The sequence below is a fragment of the Cottoperca gobio genome, chromosome 7 (genome assembly GCF_900634415.1).
Source record: "Cottoperca gobio chromosome 7, fCotGob3.1, whole genome shotgun sequence".
NCBI lineage: Eukaryota > Metazoa > Chordata > Actinopteri > Perciformes > Bovichtidae > Cottoperca > Cottoperca gobio.
The window spans coordinates 18,386,311-18,411,411 of record NC_041361.1 but is presented as its reverse complement, the minus strand read 5'-3'; the positions used below and the strand labels follow the sequence as shown (position 1 = coordinate 18,411,411).

The 25,101-nt window shown below is 39.8% G+C and overlaps 1 protein-coding gene across 1 annotated transcript in view; it reads left to right on the top strand.

The window, feature by feature from the left end:
• Window positions 1-25,101, top strand: part of ctnnbl1 (catenin, beta like 1) — a 47,907-nt gene that overhangs the window by 4,587 nt on the left and 18,219 nt on the right. Inside the window, exons 6-13 of the mRNA XM_029436253.1 lie at window positions 2,228-2,321; window positions 6,199-6,290; window positions 6,729-6,801; window positions 8,118-8,176; window positions 8,673-8,821; window positions 13,636-13,817; window positions 20,933-21,030; window positions 22,715-22,795. Of these exons, the coding sequence (XP_029292113.1) occupies window positions 2,228-2,321; window positions 6,199-6,290; window positions 6,729-6,801; window positions 8,118-8,176; window positions 8,673-8,821; window positions 13,636-13,817; window positions 20,933-21,030; window positions 22,715-22,795 (828 nt within the window). The remainder of the gene's footprint in view (window positions 1-2,227; window positions 2,322-6,198; window positions 6,291-6,728; window positions 6,802-8,117; window positions 8,177-8,672; window positions 8,822-13,635; window positions 13,818-20,932; window positions 21,031-22,714; window positions 22,796-25,101) is intronic.

The following is a 25,101-nucleotide window of genomic DNA, read 5'->3' as shown; positions in this document are numbered from 1 at the left end:
TGGGGCACAAATATGCAACTACTTTGTGCTTTCTTTCATGGTGAAATAATTATTAATTTAACTAATTTTTTTTGTTGCTATTTGTTAGTTTTTAACAAAATTTGAGATGGAATTTACAAAGTGACATTTCAAAGTGAAATGCCAACCATATAATTATAGCATCTCCTCTCACACATCGGTCTCTAAAGCTGTTCTTTGTCCCCCTCCAGCTGTGTCAGTTTAACGTCGTCTCTCTGTCTCTCCCTCCTGTTTTGTTGCCGGGCCTGTCATGCTGCCTATATGAACCATGGAAGATTTTTGATTCCACATTGTGTGCGCTGACATTTAGAGCAACGCAGACAAAAGTCAAACTACAATAACGTGCTGATTGAGGAAAGAACTGTGTGGCCCCGCTCCTTCACGGCCGTCACTATGACACTTCATCAAAGAAATCTGTTGGCTTGAGCGTGCAGAGTTTTGTGCCAGATTACATCCCGCTGGCATTCCTCAGGGTAGTTGTTTCTCGCTAAATGAATTTCCTGCTTTTTTTCAAGAGTCTTTGAGCAGTCGAACTACACATTTTACTCTTTCATTCTGTACATTATTGTAAGATACATATCAATGAGGCACACATTGATATATATGAAATTAAAATACACACTATTTAACCAATAACCAATGATTGGCCTCTTTTAAGGCAGAGCAGAGTGTTTTCAGAGCTGAGATCATGTTGGCCTCATAAAGAAGCACTCATGATGACCCGGACTGATCAGCACTGACCAGCACAGGAAAGACGAGGCGTTGCTGTGTAGGCAGTATTCTTCTGTGTCACCAGTTCTACAAACGCATCCAATCACAGATCTGTTGCTGGATTGTTTCACCTACATATGACTGAAGATGCAAACAAAATAATAATTATTGGAAATACAATTGCACATAATTAGATTTTCTTTTCCATGTTGGCATAATATGTTAGTTGAAATAAAGTCAAGTAATTGTCTACTTAAAAAGATGGAATAATGTCTTAAAGGGTAAGTTCACCCCACAATAAATGCACATTTTCCTCTTATCTGAAATGTAACTTTCCTTGTGCTCCTCAAAGTGCCAAAAAAATACTTTAAAAAAGCAGTTTCATGTAGGAACTCTTTTCTTTGTACCAAATTGCACTCGCCAAAAGTATCACCGTGCAGAATGAAGCGTGCAGGTAAGAGGAAAAATATGTATTTTTGATTTTTGGGGTGAACTGTCCTTTTTTAGAACATACCTCGCTGAGTGCATCGTGACGTTTTTCTTTTTATTGGCTAGCCATCTGTTTAGTATTTGACAGGGACAATTGGATGAATGTCAAAGACTTGTGGGCCAGACAGTTGCTCAGGTGGCTCCGCAGCGCTCACAGGATAAAGGCATTATATAAATGCAGTCCATTTACCATGCAATGGAGCGCCCATAAACCACACTCTTCTTTACAGCTGCTTCCTAGGGAAACGGTTTCAAGGCAGCATGCTTGGTCTAATCCATTTCTCTCTCTTCGTTGCTGTAAGCTCCTCTGTCCTTGTTGCCAGAAGGCCAGGTGGTATCCTTGATAAGATGAATCAAAATGATCCACGGCGGTCTCTGGTGGCTCATAAATCTGTGTCGACTGTCCGTCTTCTTTCATCTATAATGGTACTTTTTATCCAGCCAGTCGGCACCCCGCAAGCTCTGTTTGGCTTTGAGTAATATCTTGCCTTGACTGATAACACTTGGACATGTTCAGAGAAGCTCAGACAGGAACCAAGTTTCCTCTGCCAAGACCGAGGCTTAACGACTGAACATTCACTTTGTCATCCCTGATGCTGCATTGTTTTCTCTCTGTGAAATGAGTGTCAGTTTTCCTCTCAAACATCACATCATGTTGCAAAATAAAAAGAAAGAATTTGGTTGAAAAACTTCCACCACAGTGTTGTTGCGAGGGGGACCGGGGAGGGGATGTTTTTGGGTTGAGTGATGTCATGTACATTTCATTTTAAAACAATGTAAGTGCAAAAGTGCCTTCCTGTTACTGAGTGCACTCTCTTAGTATCCCACGCAATACACTTACATTTGTTTTTGGAAAATAAAAGTTTTGTCAGTAAAGCTCTGAAAAGGTTTTCTAGCATCTGCGTAGAGACAAGTTTCATCCCTGATGAACTAGGATTGGCATTTGGATTTGCTTCTCGCTGTGGTAAAAGTGAGCCCTGACTTGAACTTGATCTTTCTGTGTCTGTAGTTGGAGGGTCAGGTGGTGGCCCTGCTGGTGCAGAATGTGGAGCGGCTGGATGAACAAGTGAAGGAGGAGGCAGATGGCATCTATAACACACTGGGTAAGGAGATGTACACCTTAATTAATGACGCTCCATTCGCTGCCATCAACATTGACAAAAATCCCATTTTTGTTTGCCATATACTGGATTTATAGTGGACATAATAAAAGCAACACCCAATAATGTCATGTTGTGTATTTTGAAGTGAAGTTTTATATTTCCCTCCTGTAAAACTACTACATCTACTGAAATAGTTAAAGAACAGAGACCGCTCCAGTCGTTCCACTTTCACCTGCCCAATGTACACCAAATACATCTGAGTCAAACAGCTGAAAGCTTGGCGTGCTGCGTTCAAACACGCATCATGTTCTGAACTGAACCCTGAAGTTAAACTGGCCAACAAAGCAGCTGCCAGGAATGAAATATGGAGCTGCTTTGCTTACAAAGACTGTTGCTGTCCAGGTGTTAAGTAAGAAGAAGTATCTCAGTGTTTATTTATACAGCACCATATTTAACACCACAGGTATTATTTTCACCTTGTGAGTCACACAACTTTACAGATGTATAGTTGAAATCAGAATATAGGTCGAGTTTGAAGATGGACATTGTCCGATCGCGTTGTGATTCCATCGCATCCCATCCAACATGGTCGCTAGTTACATTCTATTTGTATTTCTCTTGTTTCTGAATTATTGCGAGGTTGAATATGAAGCACATGAAGGTAGTCAGTTTTTCATTGGTGGCGTTTTTGTTTTTTATAAAAAAGCATCACGGTTGCTCTGTGACATTTCATGTTTTCCATCAATCAACAAGAGTACAATTTAACAATAGTGTCATAGTTTGGTATTGACAACTGTATCATGCACTGTCCCTCTCAGGTCAATCCACAGATTCCGAGTTCACCCGCATTTTCTCTTTCATTTAATTGAGTTTTTTCTCGTGTTCTGGTCGCTGTCCCCGGCTATAATAAACAGAATCCAAATCCGGTCCATGATCGGTTCACACAGTCTTCTATTCATTTCTCAAAGTTGGGAACACACACAGACATTATCACCCCTGTCAGGGTTCATATCACAATAATGATGATAATAATGCTCACTATAGATTATCCCACTTATTACTAAAGAAAGAAATCATTTCACACATGATTGATTTTAAACTGATTTTATTATTTCAAAATAAAGATTATCAATTTGAAAAGGATTTTATTGATTCAAAAATGATGAAATAATGAAGACGAGGCTCAGAAGAGTAGTCCGTTAGATTGTACTGCGTAGCAACAGTTAGAACTGCGACCATAGCAATGTCGCTCCGTAGCCTTCTGATCAGCCCGCTGGGCGTTCGCTGTAATTCATGTTCAGATTGTCAAACTTTGAGAAGTGTCGAAGTCTCCTTGTCCTGATCGCTATGTAACTGGCCATCGAGTATGTTTTAGCGTTTGAACCGATGCATACAAAGAGCTGATTGAGGTTTTCTGAGCCGTAGGCTACTGTCCGAGTCTGACATCTTCTTTAGGATCAGTGTAAGCAGTGTTTAAACGCTGCCACAGCCCATACGCGTTCCCTTTACTGTTTACTTTCTCAGTCATCAGCGCCTCTGTCTTTTAACTTCTCTGGCATTTTCTGTGTTTTTTTCTGTGTTCTCCAATTATATCAAAATGTATATTAGAAAACTATTCCATGGTGTTTTATTGACGGAGAAACGAAAAACAGCAGCAGTCTGCTATAAAGAAATAAAGAATGTTGATATTGACCAGTCAGAATTCAGTAATAAACAACGCTGTGTCATAAATATTGATTTAAATTACAAAACAGGCTTGGATAAAGTTAGCAGCTTGATAGCATTTGAGTAATCTGAGCAACTGAACGCATGACACTTCCAGAGGGAGTTATGCCTTTTTAAGGTGTGTGTGTGTGTGTGTGTGTGTGTGTGTGTGTGTGTGTGTGTGTGTGTGTGTGTGTGTGTGTGTGTGTGTGTGTGTGTGTGTGTGTGTGTGTGTGTGTGTGTGTGTGTGCGTGTTAGAGCTTTGGGCAGAACAGTGACAGGAAGTCCTCCCGCTCCTTTGACCTTACACAGAGGGCGCAGACTAACTTTGTATCCTTTAAGCTTTAACAGCGTGGCCCCCCTGTTGCCAAGTGTCCTAGACTTCTTCAGTGACATCAGAAAGAAGTGGTCCGTGTGTCATTTAAAAGTAAAGAGGATCCACTTTCAGTTAGTTATCGGGAGTCAGAATCTGTTTTTGTGGTAAATATTTGACCGCATTAAATGTGGACACAGGGGCGAGGAGGGCCAGCAGATAGTTTGAGAAGTCATGCTCTCTGTATTTAGCCTCACATGAATCAGACTTTTCTGCCTCTCAGCTCTTTTGTGTTGAATGAGTCCACTGAGATGATTTCTTTCCTTTGTTGCCAAATTGAGGCCGAGTATCATGAGGGCTGTTTCAGTGTGTGTATTTGGCGTTGTGTGCGAATGTGGGTTATATCGAGGGAGCAGCGCTTGTGCATCTTGTGTGTGTGTGTGTGTGTGTGTGTGTGTGTGTGTGTGTGTGTGTGTGTGTGTGTGTGTGTGTGTGTGTGTGTGTGTGTGTGTGTGTGTGTGTGTGTGTGTGTGTGTGTGTGTGTGTGTGTGTGTGTGTGTGTGTGTGTTTTATCAAGGGAGCTCTCCAAGCTTGAATAAGCCTTTTGTCTGCCTTGGCTGCTCTCTGGTCTGAGCCTGCTGTCCACCAGCATGCTGTCTGTCTGCTCTGTTTGAATCCCTGATAAAGGCCCATCCTCTCTCACCCTCAGCACCCTCCCTCTCCATCCTCTCTGTTTCTTTCTCTCAACATTTCTCTATCATCTGCAGCCCCTCTCTCCAGATGTTGCTCTTTTGTACATTTGTTTGTTTTATTTCCTTTTTATTCTCTCCCAACCCTCTAATGTGTTTGTTGTGCTCGTTACCTTCCCTCGCTCCTCACGTCCCTCGTTCTCTCAGCTTTCCATCCCTCATCTTTTTAATGTCTTTCCACCCCTTTGCCTCCCCTCTGCTTTTCCTCTCCCTTTTATTTTCCTCCCCTCGGTTTCCCTCTTTCATCATCACCACACAATCTCTTTCTCTCTGTCCCCTTCTGCTGCAGTCTGCTCTGATAGAGATATCATGTGACAGACACAGCTTTCTAATATAGATAGATAATGTTAGAAGTAGCTGGGACAGAACACTCTATAAAAAGATGACTGTTGCGTCTCCCAGTAATTTTCCTTCAAAGTGTTGTAATGGCATCTGTTTGTATTAACTTGTGACTGACTTTGATTAAAGACTTTACAAAAGTACTATTATTTCAGGAGGCAGCCGTGCCAACCTAAGCAAAACATGAGCCTAAAAATGAATCTTTCTTCTGATTAGTCTGCTTATTTTGGTAATTTAGTCATTGGACTTCCCCCCCCTCTGGATCAATGAATTTGTTTCCTTGACAACAATATAGCACCACTTTAAGTGCCGTTGTTTGAAGCCAGTATTGCCTTTATTCTTTTTATTATCTATTTGGGTTACTACATATTTATTTTAACCAAAAAACTCCTTGTGTGTAAAGGCCTAACCACACACACACACACACACACACACACACACCTCTACCCTGTTGTAATACCTCAACTGAGGGTATATACTGATCCAACATCAGTGCTTGCAGTGACACTAAATGTTTTAATGGGACTGAGAAAGGAAGTGTATTTAATGGGCTTTCAACATGTCTTGTTGATACCATGTCCACATTGGTGCCGATGATCCACCGTTTGTGATCTGTGCATCCCAATGTTTTTGAGCCGTATCAGGACATTCTAGGTGCCAAGCAACAGCGCTGGCACTGGAGCTGATACGTTTATAGTGACTTGCTCAAGGATACTTAAACACACCAAACTCGAAAGTTGAATTTAGATTTTTATTATTATGTCTTCCTCAGCTATCGTAGAAAATATGGCCGAGTTCAGACCAGGCCTGTGCACAGAGGCAGCTCAGCAGGGACTCATGCAGTGGCTGCTCAAGAGAATCAAGGTAAGAATATGAAAATGAGCTGCTTTCCTTTTCTTAACATTACACTAAATGTTACATGTTTGTAAGTTGTGGACTGTTTGTTGGGAAGACAACAGATTTCATGACATCACTTTAGGCTGTAGGAAATTGTGATGGACATTTTACATTTTTTCTGATGTCAAACAATCCCTAGATTAATCGGTTAAGAAAACAATCGTAAATCACCACCGTTGTCGTTTTATTTACCTTAACTTCAAAACCTTGTGTTCCACAAGTAATTGAAAGCAGTATTAAGCTAGGTTATTAAAAAACAAGTCAAATAAAACCCATGCCCAGTTCACCGTGACGCGCTTTCTATTTGTTGTTGTAGAGAACATGGTGGTTTTCTAATACTCTGGACTCTGAACAGAGTTTTTTTAAGACGAGTTGTAATTGTAATGTGGTCTCTTTCCCTCTCAGGCGAAGATGCCGTTTGATGCTAACAAGCTGTACTGCAGTGAAATCCTGGCTATCTTGCTGCAGAACAATGACAGTAAGTGTGTCTCACTAAATGGTTTGTGGCTTCCAAAGGATGTTAGTTTATCTTCCACTTGTAAGTCCCCTCTCAGCTTTTTCAAACAGAAAATGCCTTGTCCATTTTCTCCTTTCATTTTTTGTATTGATTCTGCTCATTTTGTCTCTTTTCCATCTTTCCTTTCCTCTTTCTCCGTCTGCCTGTCTCACTTCTTTACTTCCTCTCTCCTTGTTTATTTGCCGTCTTCTCCACCCTTCCCCTCCACTAAAACCCCGTAAAGCATCAGATAGGGACAGGACTATCAGGTCCATGGAAAGTTTCTCATTATGGTACAAGCCATATTGATATTCAGTGGGTGTCTCATTTACACTTTACTCCTCCTCTTCTCCACGACTGCCTTTATTCATCCTCTCCCTCCTGCCCTTAAAATACAAAATAAAATTGAACAAAAAAGTTATTATTCACAAAGGAAACGTTCTCCCGTGAATAATGTTCCCTATTACAATTCTGCCAGTGTTTTGAAGTAAGAATAAGTCAAATCAAATAACTACATAGCATAGCATGGCAATTTTGGAAATTCGTCCTGTTATATAAATAGCTGCTGCTGTGAATGAAATCCTTACTACTGAATTATTCCTGTAGATGATACGGTTGGTTATGAACCCTTTACTGTCTAGAGAAATTACCAAATGCAAAGCTCAAAATATTGTTTCTAAACATAGGCGTGAGGTCTTGCAACTTCCTGATGTCAATTCACAGGATTTAAGCCTTAAAGCTGTAATGCAGAACTCTTGCGTCCCCCCTCTGGCAGTTACAGTAATTACACAAACACTGTCGACGCGTGCGTTTGACGTACGGCTGCAGGTGAGCTCCCTGCAGCTCCCTGCAGCTCCAGCAGCGCTCTTGTCAAGTCTTCCCGTGCAGATAAGGGCAGGGGAAAATGAAAAATGACTTTGATCCTTGCTCTGAACTCTCTCAGGATTTTTCGCAATAGCATTCAAGCTCTAAATCTGAGGCATTCGGCCCACACTGCCATTTGGGCCCACTAACAAGTAGAACTGTATTGTGTAACCTTAAATAAACATTTTAATACTCTCTCGAGGTCCCTCGTATGCCTTATGCTGAAACCTATGCTCGTGTAGCAATTCTGTCATCCCTCTCTTTGTCATCTATCCACTTAAACCCCTTTTATTCTCAGGCTGTTTTCTGTCCTCCCTTCCGCTCCCTAAATGTTTGTTTTTTGCAGCAATCACAATTTAATCTCCCTGTTGTCCCGTTATTCTCCTTTTTATCTCTTAGTCTTCCTCACTCTATATTTCTTCTCTTTCCCACAGATACCAGAGAACTTTTGGGAGAGATGGATGGCATTGATGTGTTACTGCAGCAACTATCTGTAAGATTCTGCTTTTACTCTCTATTTTTAGTTTGTTTTACCACTACCCGTCATCCCTTTGAGCCTCACAGGGATGAAGCTGAGTCAGTTCTCAAACATGAGATTCTCCAGATGCAAAATTGAACATGAGCAGTAGACTGTGTGGTGGAGGTCCACACCAAGCCAGTCTAATCCTTAGCCAATTTGTAACTCTTTTTTTCAGTCTTCATATCAACCCCACTCATACATGATCTGAGCAGAAATACAAATGATCACCCACCACATTAGCTATTAAAGTTTTAATTTACCAGCATTTTGGAAGCAACTCTTTCTGTTCTCTTAATTATGGTACAAACGTGTTTCATGTGTCACGCTAGGCTTATTCCTTCTCATCAAGGAGCTCATAACGCCCACATTCCCAAACTACTCTAATAAACCATTTCACAAGCTCTTGTTCAAAGAATTTCCTTCTTAAGTAAAAAGTAACATGGCTCTCTCCTCCCGCCTTCCCTCTCAGGTGTTCAAACGTCACAACCCGTCCACGGCCGAGGAACAGGAGATGATGGAGAACCTCTTTGATGCTCTGTGTTCCTGCCTCATGCTGCCAGCCAATCGGGACCGCTTCCTCAAAGGGGAGGGCCTTCAGCTCATGAATCTCATGCTTAGGTGAACCTGCATTACACTGTAATTAATGCCAGGAGGCACTCACTCCATGGCTATTCTAATATGGACGTGTTGAGTGCATTTCCTTCCACATGAAACATTTGCAGATAACTGATTTTATTTATTTTTCTCTTTTTTTTTGTGTTGGTAGCTTGCTGTTCTTATTCTTTGCCTTATTTGCTGCCTTTAAAAAAAAGTTTAGCATGTTATCACATGAAACTGAAGCGTAGGCCAGCATTTCAATAATCCTGGAAACAGGATACATTTTAAAATAATTTAAGAAATACTGTTATCACTCGCAGTCATAAGTACAGCTACATACAAAACATAGTTCAATAGCACATTGGAAATCAATGGGTACATTGTAATATTTGCCAGCTATTGTTACAGTTAATGAATTACTGTTCAGCACGTATTGATGCTAAAATGAGCTTCTTTGTTCACACTAATAACAACGCTTTTAGTGGTCAAAATATTTTATGCAACACTGCGGTTAATCTCTAGGTATTAACTAGTGTCACTTAATAAGTCAGTTTTTGCGAATTCTTCACAAATTCCAGAAACACAAATGCACTATGTATGAAGTATGTTTGTGGTGTAATATTAACCTCCTGCAATATTCTTAAGTGTTACAGTAATTGAGAATTTGCAACAAATGGGCTTCAGTGCTAAACAATATTCTTTAACAGGAAAACACAGTCTGATCTTCATCGCTCAGCTCAGTCTTTTCCCCCACTGTGAAAATTTGAACACTAATAGTGTAACAGTTTGCAGCGCTGCACAGAACAGCATGTCTGTCTACTCCATTGCCTGTCGAGACTGCCAGTCCAATCAATCAACAGTTGGTGGACCGCAGCACGGCAGAGATGTGACCTTAAACATTCATAAAGACTCATTACACGCATTTATGAAACCTTCACAACCGCTGCGCTGATAATCACATCATTGGACACGTAGATTTAAGGCTCGAATCAATATCTCATTATTGCATGCAAAAACCCTTTTCTGTTAAATCATCTTCCAGAGAGACAGAGCAAGAAGAAGACAGAAAGCAGAGGAGGACAGAGAGCAACGCAAGATCTGACTTTTAGAAACTAATGTATGCAAATGTAGGAATGGAAAATGGTTTCATCCCTGATCCATTACACTGTGCCTAATACTGACTGTGCACAGGACAGGACAGGACCGAGCTTTGTTTGAAACCAGATTAGCAGAGTTATCAGGCTCTATATGCTGGCTCTCATATAGGAATGGATTTAAAGTTCAGTGTTGGATTTCACCTTTTGATGCCACAACACTACACATGTCCTACAGTAAACGGCCATTATCATGCTTTAGCCTCATACACCCACGGTATCATTTACAGTCTTTTGTTCACCTTATGATATAAAGTGATGATGGGAAAGTTTGACTTTCTACTATTCCTTAAAAATGTATATATTTCTGTGCAAATAATCGTGTTTACATTCTTAATTTTTGCTTTGTGATCGAAAGCAATCAACATAACTTAACATAAAATGACATGAACATCATTTTGTGTTGTCTTCTGTTAGAGATCTTATTGCTGTAATATGTCTGCAAGGGGATAAATACTGCAGTTGTTTTGCCAATTATATATATATATATATATATATATATTATATATATATATATATATATATATATATATATATATATATATAGATATATATATATATATATATATATATATATATATATATATATTATATATATATATATATATATATATATATATATATATATATATATATATATATATATATATATATATTATATATAATATATATATATAAATATATATATAAATATATATATATATATATAAATATATATATAAATATATATATAAATATATATATAATATATATAAATAAATAAATAAAATAATACAAGTTCAAATACCAGATCAAATTAAATCAGACCCTTTTTTATAAGTAATTTTGGGGGAAAAGATTTAAAATGAATAACTTTTTGGTTACTTTTACACATCTAAATGGAAATGCGGTCAAAATTCCAATAAATGATGTTTTCACAGCGTATGACATAAAATGCATAATATGCAAACTAGTATATGAAAAAAACACAGTAATAGAAATGATATAAAAGTTATCATTTTAAACCAAAAACTGTAAATGAAATAAAAAATAGTTGTGAAAATCTCCAAAAAGCATTAGTACGATGTTACAGCACCCCCCCAATGGTCAGTTTACTCGTCACCAGGAGATCAACTCCACCTCTGTTGTAGAATGTCGTCTGTAGCTCTTGAGGGAGCTTACTGCTCAGAGAAAGATGGTCTAAAGTAAGATGCTGTTGAGTTGCATTATGGAAACTACAGGATCCAGGTTTTTGACCAGAGTTTGACCCAAACCATCGACGAAAAGTCAGGATATCTCCACCTGTGCTGCTTTGATTTTTAATGTTTAAATCTTTCTCTCTGTGAAAAAAAACAAATCGCTGGAGTGTCCCTTTTTAACTCATCAAAGCTTTTAAACCATATCCTTCTTTTCAGTTTTAGTTTCATTACAATAAAAAAATAAAAAATCAGTTCTTGCTTTTTAACCAAGAAACATAGCAGCTGCAAAATAAACAAACGAGAGAGCAACAGAATAATAAAAAAAAATCATCTCCACTCACTGAGACACATTTATTGGTTTTCCATCCAAAACCCAATTTCAATTCCTACCAGAGTTCTCCAGCCTTGTGCTACATACAGATTTCACACCTGGTGTCTTGATGAATTCCCAGCACAGCTAAAGTTTGGTCAGACCAGACAACTCCTCCTAAAACTGTGACATTTTTACAGACGCATGTCTAAGAACCATATACTCTGTTGATGGTGAGCATAGCAACAGTTGTGGATGTACAGCTCCCCTTCGTTTTTAGGGAAGGTTGTCATTTTCTGATCACGTGTGAGAAGGTTTTGGTCAGACTTTGGGGTATGTTGGCTAATCATGTCTGTCAGCACAGGTGAATAAACTTCTCAGCCAGGGTCCGTCTTTGAGTGATTCAGTCTCATCTAGAACTTGAGTCTAATCAGAAAACCTCCTGCTGTCATGCTAGCACCCACTCGACATCCGCTACGGCATACTTCACAACTCCAGGATGTTGAGTTAAGTCACCTGTCTCCCAACTGAATTGCCTAGTTTCCCTTCAGAAAGTACACTGTGTATTGCTTGCTCCCCCCTGGCCTTTCCAGCCGTCCATCATATATAATGTGTCTGTCTGGAGAACCAGACTCAACTGCCTGAAATATGTGTCTCTCCTCTGAGATAAACACTGTCATCTGTCATTGGTGGGAATGGAGGAAGTGACACTGTGACAGACAGCTACATTTCCCGAGAGGAGGCGTGTAGTGTGGGGGGGGGGGGGGTGATGTCAGAGCAGGAAACGGTTGGTCCCCGTTATCGTGCCAATGCCAATCGATGATGGAAAACACGAAAGTCTTCATTTTGTTTTTCATTCACATATTTACTACTATTGTGCTGGTTCATTGTCTTACCAATGTGTTTACTACCTTGAAACAAGTTCTCAAAATTAACATGGAAACAATTGCTGGTTTTATCTTCTTTAAAGTTGCATATTTATTTTGCCTCCGCGACAGAAGTGGCCGGAGGCTTTATGGTTCCGGCTCCCGTCTGTCCGTCCATCACATTCTTTTAAATGAAACATCTCAAGAAGCCTTGAGGGAATTTCTTCAAATTTGGCACAACCGTGCACTTGGACTCGAGGATGAACACGTTTTTGGCCGTAGCTCAAGGATTAATATGCCAATTATGAGAATTTCACTCAACTGTCTAACAGGATAAACTGATGAAGTGATGACATCTTGGACAGACATGGGTGTAAACTGCAACTTGACTGGTTAGCGGAGGCATACATCTGCAAGGCGGAAATTCTAGTTTAAAGTTTCCATGATTTAGTTTAAAATATTTGTGTGGCTCCTGATGAGAATAATTAGTAATAAATAGTTTTAGTTGCGCTCAACAGTGAGTTGTGGGTAAGAGAACATTTGTGCTTTGCTTTTTGTCATTTCTCATATTTTCTCATATGCAATATGCTGGACTCTAATGGGCTTACAGTATCCACCGAAACTAATATAAATTAACTATATTTTATGAGTGGAGATGTGTTTAGTCAGCAGAATTTAATTTAATTTTTAGTGAGCTGGGTACCAAATATCAATGGGTCTTATGCAACAACATTTTCACATTATTATCCTGAACTTCTTCCTGCGAGGTTTGTTTGCACCAGTGTTCAGAGCAGTGCCGTACTGTGACAACAATAAAGAGTGAATGGCTTAAAGCATTAAGACCCTGAAGCAGCTGTTTATAAGTTGCCATTGGAAAGTTTGCTAATACAATATAAAAGAAAATAGATGCACTTTGTCAAAACTCATAACAAATTGGCAAGCAATATAATGAGCTGTTAGCTCCAAGCAGGACTGTGCTACTCATCGGATGCTAACAGCTAACGTTTACCAGCTCTCCTCCTGCTGATTTTAACACCCATCTGTTGTTTACAATGTAGCATTATCAGGGATCTTCGACTGGAAAGCGTTAATGTTGACCTCCTGATCGCATATTTTTACTGAATATCAGCTTATGGCATTCGGCAGCTGCTCATTTGGGGAATCCCTACTAGAAATGAGGCTAAAATGAAAATAATAGTGTTTTATTACCAGTTCACCCAAAACACAAATGTTTTATGGCGGATATCTTAACTGACTTATCTTTTCTCCATATCTATTGAAAAAATGAGTAACTCTGACTTTGCATTGTTTCCTCGCTCTGCTGCAGAGAAAAGAAAATGTCTCGCACCAGTTCTATGAAGGTCCTGGACCACGGGATGATTGGACCAGAGGGAGCAGATAACTGTCATAAGTTTGTGGACATACTGGGCTTGCGAACCATCTTTCCTCTTTTCATGAAAACCCCCAAGAAGATGAAGAAGACTGGTGCTTCAGAGAAGGAGCATGAAGGTCAGTCACAAATTAGAACAAGGCAACAGCAGACTGCAATCAGCAGCAGGCGGGTCACTCTGTTTTCACCTCTTCTAGTAGTGTGACCATAGGGCCAAGCAGTGAGAGCTCTGGTGTGACATCGCTCTATTTTTCAATTGAATGCCATCAGCAGCAAATTAAATGTCATAACAAACAAGCCGATGTCCGATAATGACACATTTGAGATCAATGGCTTCCACACACGCAATGAAAAAATGATTTGGAAATTAGGTTTTATTTCCCACATGCCCTGAAATCTGGAATGTGAAATCTGAAAATGGCTGAAATGTAATAGAAGTTACTGGAGAAATATTTTCATGTGTTTAAAAAATAATTGACCTCGGTAGGTTGATTTCCCCGAAACATCTGTTCTTAGTCATGCAATTTCTTTTAACTATTCCAAATATGTAGAAATGTAACTTATACCTGGTGAACACTAAATGGCATTCATTTAAAGGTTCCATGTAACATGTTATTGAAACATTACGATTGACCGTGTTTGGGATCTAACGTCCTTCGAATCTCATAATCTTTGTTTTCGGTCAAGTAAAGAATCCTTTAGTTTGCCGACTGTACTAATTTAAGTGATTGCATTAATACGGGTTAATTTTTCCTGCTTCTAGTTTTCGGCATCGTGTAGTCCCGCCCGTTTGCTGCAGACACACTCGATCCTAATCTGCTCATGTATCACGGTTTGCTGTCTCTTCGGTCTGTCAGTTTACACTATCAATCCAATCTTGATTGATTTTTTCCTGCCTGCGCTCTTGAACCTCTCTTGTCTCTGAGTGAGAGATAGGAAGCACAAACAATAGCCAGAGAGAGAAAAAGATGGGATCTCTATGGGAAACAGGGGGAGAGAATAAAAAAAAAGAGTCAAAGAAAGAGGTAGAAAGCCCCTCCTTCTCCCTGCTCTTTGTTTGATTATTTACGTCCAAAATGTGGTACACCTCCTCTCTCTCTGTCTGTATTAATTAAGTTTGATTCATCCGGCGGGGCTTCCCAGCCCTGCAGAGGAGAACAAATTGTCTTCCATTGTGTCCTGTCTCAGCCACCCAGGGACTGGAGGAATTAACCTCTGACCTCCTCGAGCAGCATGAGGAAGAGTAGGGAAGATAACCCGTCCTAAAAGTTAAACCTTCTCCCCCTGTGTGTGGGAAGCCGCTGGCAAGTTGCACTTATAAGACAAGCTTTAGGAAGAGATGTGGAAATCCATCCTGAAGTCTTTGTCCTGTGAGGATTGACAGGTGTGGTCCAAATAGATTAGTGTTTATTTCTCAACCACAGTAGTTTGATGTATGGAGTATTTACGATGAGCCTTTTAACTCAGCTGCTGGTGCTGACACTTCCTGCTCTGAGGCTAAATGGTAAAGGTAGTTTAGGATACTTCAAAGCCAACTATGTAAACCTTCAGTCTTCCACATACTTCATAATATCATATTGTTTAAATGAGCATAAATGTAGTCTAATTCTTTACCAGCAAATATGTGCAACACATCCTGAATAACCTACTGTACCAAATGTTATAATATTGTAATGAATTGCTTTTGGTTATATGTGATTGAGACATCTGAAAATACAAACAAATGATAAGAGAACAAAATCCAGCCCAGTTTTAATAGACGACTATGCGTCTTGTTACCTGCAAATCACTTAACCAGGCTTACTTGGCTGCACGGTTATCAGATGCTCCAAGAATAAACTTTAACAAAACTAAAGCTAAATTTATAAGTGTCATGTTCATTTGAATACATCTTCATGAAATCCTCATGTTCCATCGAAGACCCCGCTCTCTGCTTAGTGCTTCCCAGCCAAGAGGAGAATTCCACTCGTGCAAATTCATATATTTCGGACTTAAAAAAAAGAAAGTGTATTTCATCTGATAGAAGTTGAATCATGGATTCTCAGTTTGTTGATCTATAATTTTAGCTAGAAAACTATTAAAATGAACCCCAGGTAGAGCTTGATATGCACTTCCTGTGGAGGTCAGATATAAGTGCCATTCTAATGTGTTATTTGGTTGTTTTGTTTTTTGACCCCAAAGTACAATGTCAAAACCATTGTGCTTTTCCTAGGGGGAAAGTTATTTAGCCTCAAAACACAAAAATAAAACTAGAATGGCACTGGGAGAGCGCACACCTCCTCTGAGGCCAGTGGGGCATTCACCTGTTCCTCGGATGGTCCTATTTCCTGAGAAGTGGTGTGTTCATGAGCTACAAGTAATTATGTGGAAGTAACTGCAAGGCTACAAAGAAGATATGCTGTATTTCATGCTTGGGGAGCTTATTACTTTTCAGATTATTGTTACAACATCGATGCATTACAAATGTCCTATCTCGCAGAGTTAACGAAAGTGAAATATAGTTTGTTGAATTGAATGTGTCCTTTATTCACCCATGTTTCACCCTTCCACCAAGTTTCATGAAAGTCGGGCCAGTAGCTACTGCTATGTACACTATATGTGAATTCAAATCAAATCGGTAGAGAACAAAAACTACTGTAAAAATATGGACAACCTATCTTAATTTAAAATCAAACTGTGCCTTCAATTATCAGAGAGGGTGATTACATTCATATTAGCATACACACACACACACACACACACACACACACACACACACACACACACACATATAACTGAACTATGGCTCCACAGTAATGGCGGTGTCGCTAGAGAGCGTAACACGTACACCATCTGGCAGATTAGCCTGTATTCAACCATACAAATGAACAGTTCCAACAATTAAATATTCACAAATGTAATTTGTGAATGAGTGTTCCATAATTAATGCAGCCTGTATAGGATTTCCCATCATGTCTCCATTGATTTGTCTAAGAGCTATAGGCGTAATGAGATGCCTGTCATAATATAAGGCACATTGAGTGAACCCTCTTTCTACGAATACTAATTGAAAATGCTGTGAATCAAGTGGTTCTCCAGAATAACACAACACTGTAGATTAATTAACCATCAGCCGCTTCAAACTAAAGTAATTAGGAGGCAGGGACCTCTCCGTCCTTCTGTTCTTATTGCTCTCTCGCACATTGATTCCAGGGCTCTCTCTATCATAAACCTCAGTGCATAGATTGATCCCCGTGAAATCCTTTCTGAAATTGACTCAGCCCAAATGACCAGGGATTGCCCGGCAGTATTAGCATAAAGAACGGCATAATTAATAGAGACACTGTAAGTGGATAGAGAATAAAAAAATCTCAACAACAAATTGCATTTCTCTGCTCATGAATATTCTTGTCACGACGCTGCCGTTCACCTTGTTTTGGGGTTCTCAGTTTATTGGTGTATGTACTCTGTCATTACCAGTGAAATGAGGTTGTATGATGGAAATTGGTGGCAGCCAGTTGTTATATTTAGGTGGCTAATGATGCGAGCGAGCGTGAGAGGGAGCAGAAGCAAACAACTCATTTACATGGCGAGGCACAATTGTCATAGCTCCGTCTCCCGCTCCAACTCTGAAGAGTGTTTCTTTGTGTGTGAGTGTTTGTTTGGCGGAGAGAGAGAGCGCACAAGGGAACGGCTCAGGGAGGCAATGGAGGCCTTTGTAGTTGATATTTTTTGAATGCTATGCAAACACCTTAGAGTGCAGCAATTGCCCTGGTCCTGACCCTTATTTCCTAATGCATGCACTAAAATAGGTATTGAGCGAGGCATGCTAGCAGAAAGAGACCCGCATTAGAAAAGGGAGTCACATTTTGTGGCTCTGTAGTTGTGTTGGAAGTGCGCAGCGAGAGAGAAAATATGGAAATAAGATGCTTTTATTAAAACATTTTCTCCCTCCAATGTTAGCAGTTTCATTACAAAGATAAATGATGGAATTTTATCAGCCCATCACTTTATCAGCAGCATCTATCCTGTGATATTAACAAATGGAGATTTAGAGAGCACGACTACGTAGCAGAATATATGAGATATATGATAAGTGCCTGTAATAGAGAAACTTGGTTATCTGGATTTAAAGATGGAACGTGCGTCACACATTTCAGACAAAAGCCGAGAATCAAATGGAGCTCTCATTTGATCGTCTCCCCTCCCAGCAGCGAGATCCTCTGGCTCAGATTGAGATCAGTAACATTTTACATAATTCAAGTTTGATTGTAATCTGTGTTGTCACAGTCATGCTGTGTAATCCTATTATTAGTGTATTTCAGAGGGAGAGATTTGCAGTTAGATCCCTGTGTAAAGACGCATTTAATTAACATCTTCATGTTTGGTGTTTCCTCTGTTGGGGATCGAGTATGTTTGTCTCGAATCGTACTCGAAATATACGCTGGTATATTTAGATGGAGGTTTTAAGTTCAAACGCTTAATATTCTGTTGAGGACACGATATGCTCAAGATTCAGAAGAAATGTATCATTCAGTCGTTGCATTAAATCGACAGAATAGTGTTCTGGGAGAGAAATGCAATAACTCGTTTTCACATCAGCCATTTTGAAAGTAGAACTTGAGTTGTAATAGGCCGTTCGTTTCACCATGTGTGACTCATTTTGTGTCCTGGCTTTCCTCGTCTTTCACAGAGTTCAGAGCCAGAATTCAGTCATGCTCCTTCAGACAGTGAATGCAGCCTGTGGTGCTGAGAGGCTGATCGCTCCCCTCAGGGCGCAGTTAGTCCAGTCTCCTGGTGATGTACCACCTATCTGTTCTGCTCTGTCATTCACAACCACACAGCACTTCCTTCAGCTGTCAATCTATAAATGAATCACGGCCACTCAAGAGTTATTTGCATGTTAATTTAGTGCAGTGGATACCCTGGGGCAAAGCTGGGGTAGCAGGTGAATGTTTAGTGGACTCAACATTAAATTGCGTGACACTATGTGTGACAGCCCTGTGCAACAAATTGGTCTTGCTCGTGCGTAAAATCTTTATTTTGCATTTGAGTATTACTGTTTTCTTCACGAGTCTTTGAGCGATGTTGCGGTAGAGGTTGCTCGTATCAAAGTGAGCTGAAGGCAATCATCCTTGTTTCGTTGTTTGTACCTGTTTTTTCACTCAAGATTCAAGTGTGAAGCAAAGCATGTAAATTAAGTATTGATCGGACACCTTTCTAAAAGATATTTTACTCAGTCTTGCCTTCCATCTTGTACCTTGTGTAATCCTGCCTCCACCCCTTCGCGATTCTCAGCGGAGCAGCCGCTGTTAAGTTTGAAACTCTTTGGAGAGAAGAACATTCCACAGCCAGCGATCGATAGCCTCCCCGACAGGGCGCAGAGGTGGCGACATCAATTACCGCTGGGATCAAGTTGATAAAGTAGCGTCTTTTCGGAAATGGCAGTTTGCCTCCTTGTCATTGTGTACAGGAAATAAGGTTGTCCACATTAAAATAAGGGGACCTTGGACTGAAACTACCTGCTGTACAACCACAACACACAGTTTGCACTACATGTGACACCAGTCCACCACATAGTCAGCCAAGTGACATGTAGAGAGTGGATTGTACGGACACTGTAAAACAAAAAATCTCTAATTTACCCCTGTGAACACCGATTCAGATCAAGTAGTTTGAAAGGTCTAAACAGGAGATCGAAGGATTTTGGCTCACAGAATTATAAGTAAGTAGCAGAAATATGATTTACTTCAACTTTTGGAAAGATATATTTGCGGACCTTCTTTTTAAAAGATCACAACCCTAGTTTGCTTTTGTGTTTTGTTTCTGTGCATGTTCCGTTACTTTTTATGCTGCCAATCATATTCATCATGTAGATGGGTATCCTGTGTATTCTGAAATATTTCAATATTTCTCAAGTGTTATAGCCTCGGCCCTCTAGTGTTGTGAGGGGTGCTGTGGGCACACAGGGAGCTGACAGCAAACATGACCCCTTTTTAAAAAGCAGAAATGGGATTGATTCCTGTACTCTTGTTGCTTAGCAACTGCAAAGCCTCGATGAGAGGGGATATTGACCTCTTGTTGATAAAGTCCAATTACATTTTTTCCCTACTCGGTATATCCAGAGCTTTTACAATGGCGTATTCTGTCCCCTGTGCGTGCACAGTGTGTTGTTCATTCAATATCATAGAGAAATGTTGTTTCTAAGATTGCCGCCTGTTGCAGCCGCCTGCGAGTAAGGAGGTCTTTGAACGAGAGAACGCATCTCACATCGCATGGAGTGGGCTAACAAGGCCACTCAATGGGACTAACTAGTTTTTGTCGCTAATTTAGTCAATTAACGTGTTTTTAGACCTCCCCCCTCGCTAAATGTCCCCAGAGAGAAATGTAATTCAACCACAGCCAAAAGTGTTACGCATGCCCTAAAATAAATTTCATTAACATTTTCTCCTCCTCTTGTTCTGTGCTCCCTCTGTATCCATGCTTAGCTGGCTGTAATTGCAAATGATCACTTGCTAATCGATTTGTTCTTTCTGGGGGCTGAATGAGCTTTTCAGTGATCAGTTTTTATTAATTTATTTCACTAAGGAGCGTAACAGTAGCTCATGTGTTCGTTAAGGCACATGTTGGCTTTACTGATGAACAACCAGCTCTTTGCTGTGTTCTCGTGTCGGAGGCTTCTGTACTGTGTGCAGGTTCGTACAAAGTCAAACCCCAACCCTCGATGGGAAAGAAAATAAATTAATGAGTTGCCATGAGCACCACACAATTCTCCTGTAAATATTTTCTAATGTAAATAATATTCTTCCGGGATAATCTGATTATTTTGTTCATTTGATCTTCTGCTGTTCTGCTGTACTTGCAGTTCTATGTAAACTGTTTTTAAATGATTTACCAAATTCTTCTCTTCTCTTATATTCACTCATCATGAATCCCATGTTGATCCCTTAATCTGAAGATTAGCAAGCATTCATTAATCATGTTTAAAACATAAAATCAAAGTTAATATGAACAGCTGGTCAATATATCTTCCATTGATTGTTGTCGGTATAATGAGTTCTGCAAACTTATCTTTTCGCAAATTGCATTTATAGTAAAAAATTTAGTGTGTTTGGTTTATGTACCTTCAAAAGAGTGTTACTCTTAAAAAGCTGTACAAATCCTGTGTATGTGTTTGTCTCCGAGAGTTAGTGGAGAGAGGCAATTATAATCACAGACAACATCTTTATCTTCACTTATCACTTCCTTTCCTCAGAACACGTCTGCTCCATCATCGCCTCCATGCTGAGAAATCTCAAGTCCCAACAGAGAAGCAGACTCCTCAACAAGTTCACAGAGAACGACTGTGAGAAGGTGAGTTTTAAATCATCTTGTGGCTGAGTTCCTCTTCTTCCTTCCTTCATTTAGTTTTTTGTATCAAGCAGATTTCTTCATCAGGAGGCTGAGGTGTTTGTGTGCTGAGGTGTTTGTGACGTGCACAACATATATTTTCTCGCACAAATCAGCAGCAACTGAATCAAAATGTGTTGACAGTTGTGGGTTTGTTTACTTATGTATCTGAGCCACTGTCGATCAAAATGTAACTTTTAATAAATGATACCTTACTTAACCTCGTACAGTGTGGGGGAATTTACCCGAAAATACCTACAAACAACATACCCAAAGTAAATTGAAAGCTGCTCTTCAACCATTTGCACCAGCTGCATGATTTTGGTCTCATTCAGAAGATAACTGAGGAATCACTCCAAGTGCTTCTGGCACTGAGTAATAGTGGTCTGAATATACTGAATTTGAAGAAAATACACTCCGCCTGAAGTTTGTTGTTGAAAAAGATGCCTGAAGATGGGTACAGCTGGTAGGTAAGAGCTGGAAAACACAATATAAACATAGCACCGTGTTACCAAGTTCAGGTTAAAATTTCAGCTAAAAGGGATAAAAACTTAACTTATTAGACAAGTGTTCACAAGCTGTGCATTTGAAGATATTATAATATTTATTGATAAAAAGACCATAAATAACTATTGGCCTTTACTATAAATAACTATTATATACCCAATATTCCCTGTCATACGTAATGACACAAAGTGAAGTATACACAATTTTAAATGCAATAGGCCTAATTGTTTCAAAATCCCACGGCACACCGGGATTTGTCTCACGGCCGCGGCACACCATTTGGGAACCACTGCTGTAGGTAACACAGGGCAAGATACAGCCTCTCTGAAAACGGGTGGACGGGTGGTGGTTCACTTTAAATGTTGCTTGTTTAGTCATGAAAATGTAATGTTATAGAATAAAAGATTTGAAACTAAGTTTTCAGTGGCTTTAAAGACAAAGTAAGGATCAAAGTTATTTTTTCCATCATACTACCTAAACACAGGGTTATTTTACCATATTTATGTTTTATTCATCCAATATCCGGTATATCATTGATAAATTGCGTTGAATGCTTATAATTGTATTTAAGGGCCTAATCATCACCATGACATTGTCTTAATATTTGTTTTCGAGACACGAAATTTGATTCTTCGACCATCAGACTATGGCGTTACCTTCAGTGTCATTTAGCCCTCGCCGCCCTTTGCACAGACCTCACGCTCTTCATGCACGTGTTTATCGAGGGCACTTTATATAAGAAGGCTTCTAAATACTTATTTTACAGGAGGCAAGAGGCAGACATTTGCAGGGCAGGTTAAACACATTGAGCTTCACATTCAGGTCACAGTGACTGCACTACTCCACTTTCTGGAGGTAGTAAAACCTCCTATACGATCTTATTGTATATTTGTCTTCTACTCGATAAACTCTCCCTGTAACAATCAAACAGGTTGGAAGCAAACGTTTAAAGGAATCTCTGGGTGATTAATGTATTTTGAGTGTTATATATTTATCCCAAATAGTATTTTTTTTCATATGTTCCCCTCACAGTCTTATCTTGTTCTGTCTCTTCTTTGTGCTCTTTCCTTTCCCCTCATATTTCACTTTTTATCCTGTTGCTTTATCTCCGTCTCTGACTCCGTTTCATTCTCTCTCCCAGGTTGATCGACTGATGGAGATGCATTTTAAGTACCTGGAGGCAGTTCAACAGGCTGACAAGAGGATCGAAGGAGAGAAACACGTAAGCATCTCTCCTTTTCCTCCCACCCTCCCCCCTCCTCTCCGTGCTGTCTCGTTGGCTCTAGCTTTATGTCAGGCAGCTTATTGGATGGCTGTACTCGCATGAAACATTGAAGTTTTCAACCTTTTTTGCTTTGTTGACTTCAAATGAAATTCCATCAAGGAGTTGTGTCTGGACTGGTGATGTAGTGTATGGATCCAACCCTACCAGCGGTTTGACCCTGAATTTATTGTAGCCTTTAAAAAGTCCAAAGCTGATCTAAACCCGACCTCCACAAGCATTAGAGCAGAGCAGACCTGTACAATCAGCAGTGCTTCATTAATGTTGGTATTAATAATGACCGACCGTGTTAAACTAATGACTGTCGTTCATCATCAGCTTCAATCGGTTCCTTCCAAAAAACTCGCCCAACATTAAGTTTAATTTCCACTTGAGTGAATTCCTCCATAAGTCAGTGACAGACGAGCGTTTAATCTTAATAAACATTTCATGTTTATGTGTTGTCTTGGTCCAGTTCCGTTGTTGTTGTTGTTCTACAATGACAAGCATCATTAAACATTGTACCTTTTACAATCAAGTAAAACCTGGCCAATATCTGTGAGGAAAAAGCTTCCAGTGGTTTAATGTGCAGACAAATAGGTACAAAGTTTAGTTTGCATTCTGCTGAGATTAGTACCGAGTTTACGATTTAGTCTGGCAGAGGGTCTTCTTTACTTCAACTTTGTGCCTCTTTTCATGTCTTCAATAGTCTAAATGCTTTTGTGCTTTTACCAAAGGACTCGCAGAGGTTTCACTCCTCCTCTTTCCTCCGCTCTGTAGGTCTATATGTATGCTGTCGGAGCTCCGGTGCGAGGGGAGGGGGGTGTCGGAGAAAATTGATTTAAAAAATAAAAAAATAGTTGGATAATTTCCCACAACCACTGTGCCGCAAAAAATCACTGCGTTAGACTATCAATGTTATGTAAATGTATTGGGTTATTTTAAATAAATAAAAAATTACGAATAAGCAGATTTATCTTTGCTAATAAGTTGGATTCATGTTACTTTAATGTGTATTTTCAGACAAAAACAACAACTTTCAAAACATTATCACACATTAATTTGGCGGTCCCCTTTCAGTAACTCTGAGGACCCTCCTGGGGTCACAGACCTCCTTTTTAAAAACTCATGTTTTAAGGCGTTCCTGTTTAGAGGAGCAAACTATGGAAGGAGGGAATGGAAATGTTCAGAATTGTTCGCTGCAGCTGATGTATCACTGCGACACTGTGTAGAATGTGCTGCATTGTTTTATCTGACACATGTGGTGGGTGAGAGTTTACAGCTAGGATGAAACATGCTGGCAGGGAGAGAGAAACACCTATTCAGAGACACATTACGAAGTTATTTTACGCGAGCTGTCAATTCAGAACCACAACACGAGCACAAAGAGCAGCTCTGCGACAGAACTATTTTTCACAAGTCTTCACCTTTGTGTTTCCCGTCAGCTCCTCTGCTCTGTTTTTCCTGACTGGAGCTGCTATAAGCCATCAACAGAGTCCACGTGACTGATATTTCCTCTCACACAACCCTCCTCTCGATGGGTGTTTGTACATTTGCCGCTCCAAAAGTGTCTTCTCTTCAACCGAAATGTTTCTAATTCAGTAGCAAAAACACTTCTTTTTTTTCCGCATTATTTTACACTGTTACTTTCCAGCACAACGCGCGTCAAAACATTGTGGCATCAGATTCCATTTAGCCCTGCTTTATCCAAATCAGAGAAACTGCATCTGAGCTCATTTACATCATTCATTTGCAACAGGCTTTCTAAATAGCCCCACATGAGCCTTACTACTGTATAACTGGGTGTTCAGACCGAAGACAGTGCTGTGTCAAAGATAATGTGTTGAACTTGTGTTAACAGGGAGGTAAATAACATGAGTGAGTTCTGTGTTGCCGGATGACGTCGCATTGTGTTGAGCCGCCCACATGATCTCTTAATCTCTTAACCTGAGGATCTGAGGTTGGTTAGAAAATGGTGATATTCCACTAGACCAGGAGATTGAGTTCGACAGACACTGGTCAGTGTTGTCATCATCATAATCATAATAATTGTCGAGTGGTACTCGTCCTAACTGTATCACTGGGTAAAAATGTCCATTTAATCCAGTATTGAGTCATATTGTCTTGCAAGCAGTCTTTCATTGAAACAACGGCACAAACAGCCAAACTAAGGGCTGATGACACTTAAAGAGCTCGTCAAGGGTCTAATTTATGACTTATTGATATTGGAGAATATTGGAGAAAAGTTTTTTTTCTCGTAAATGTAC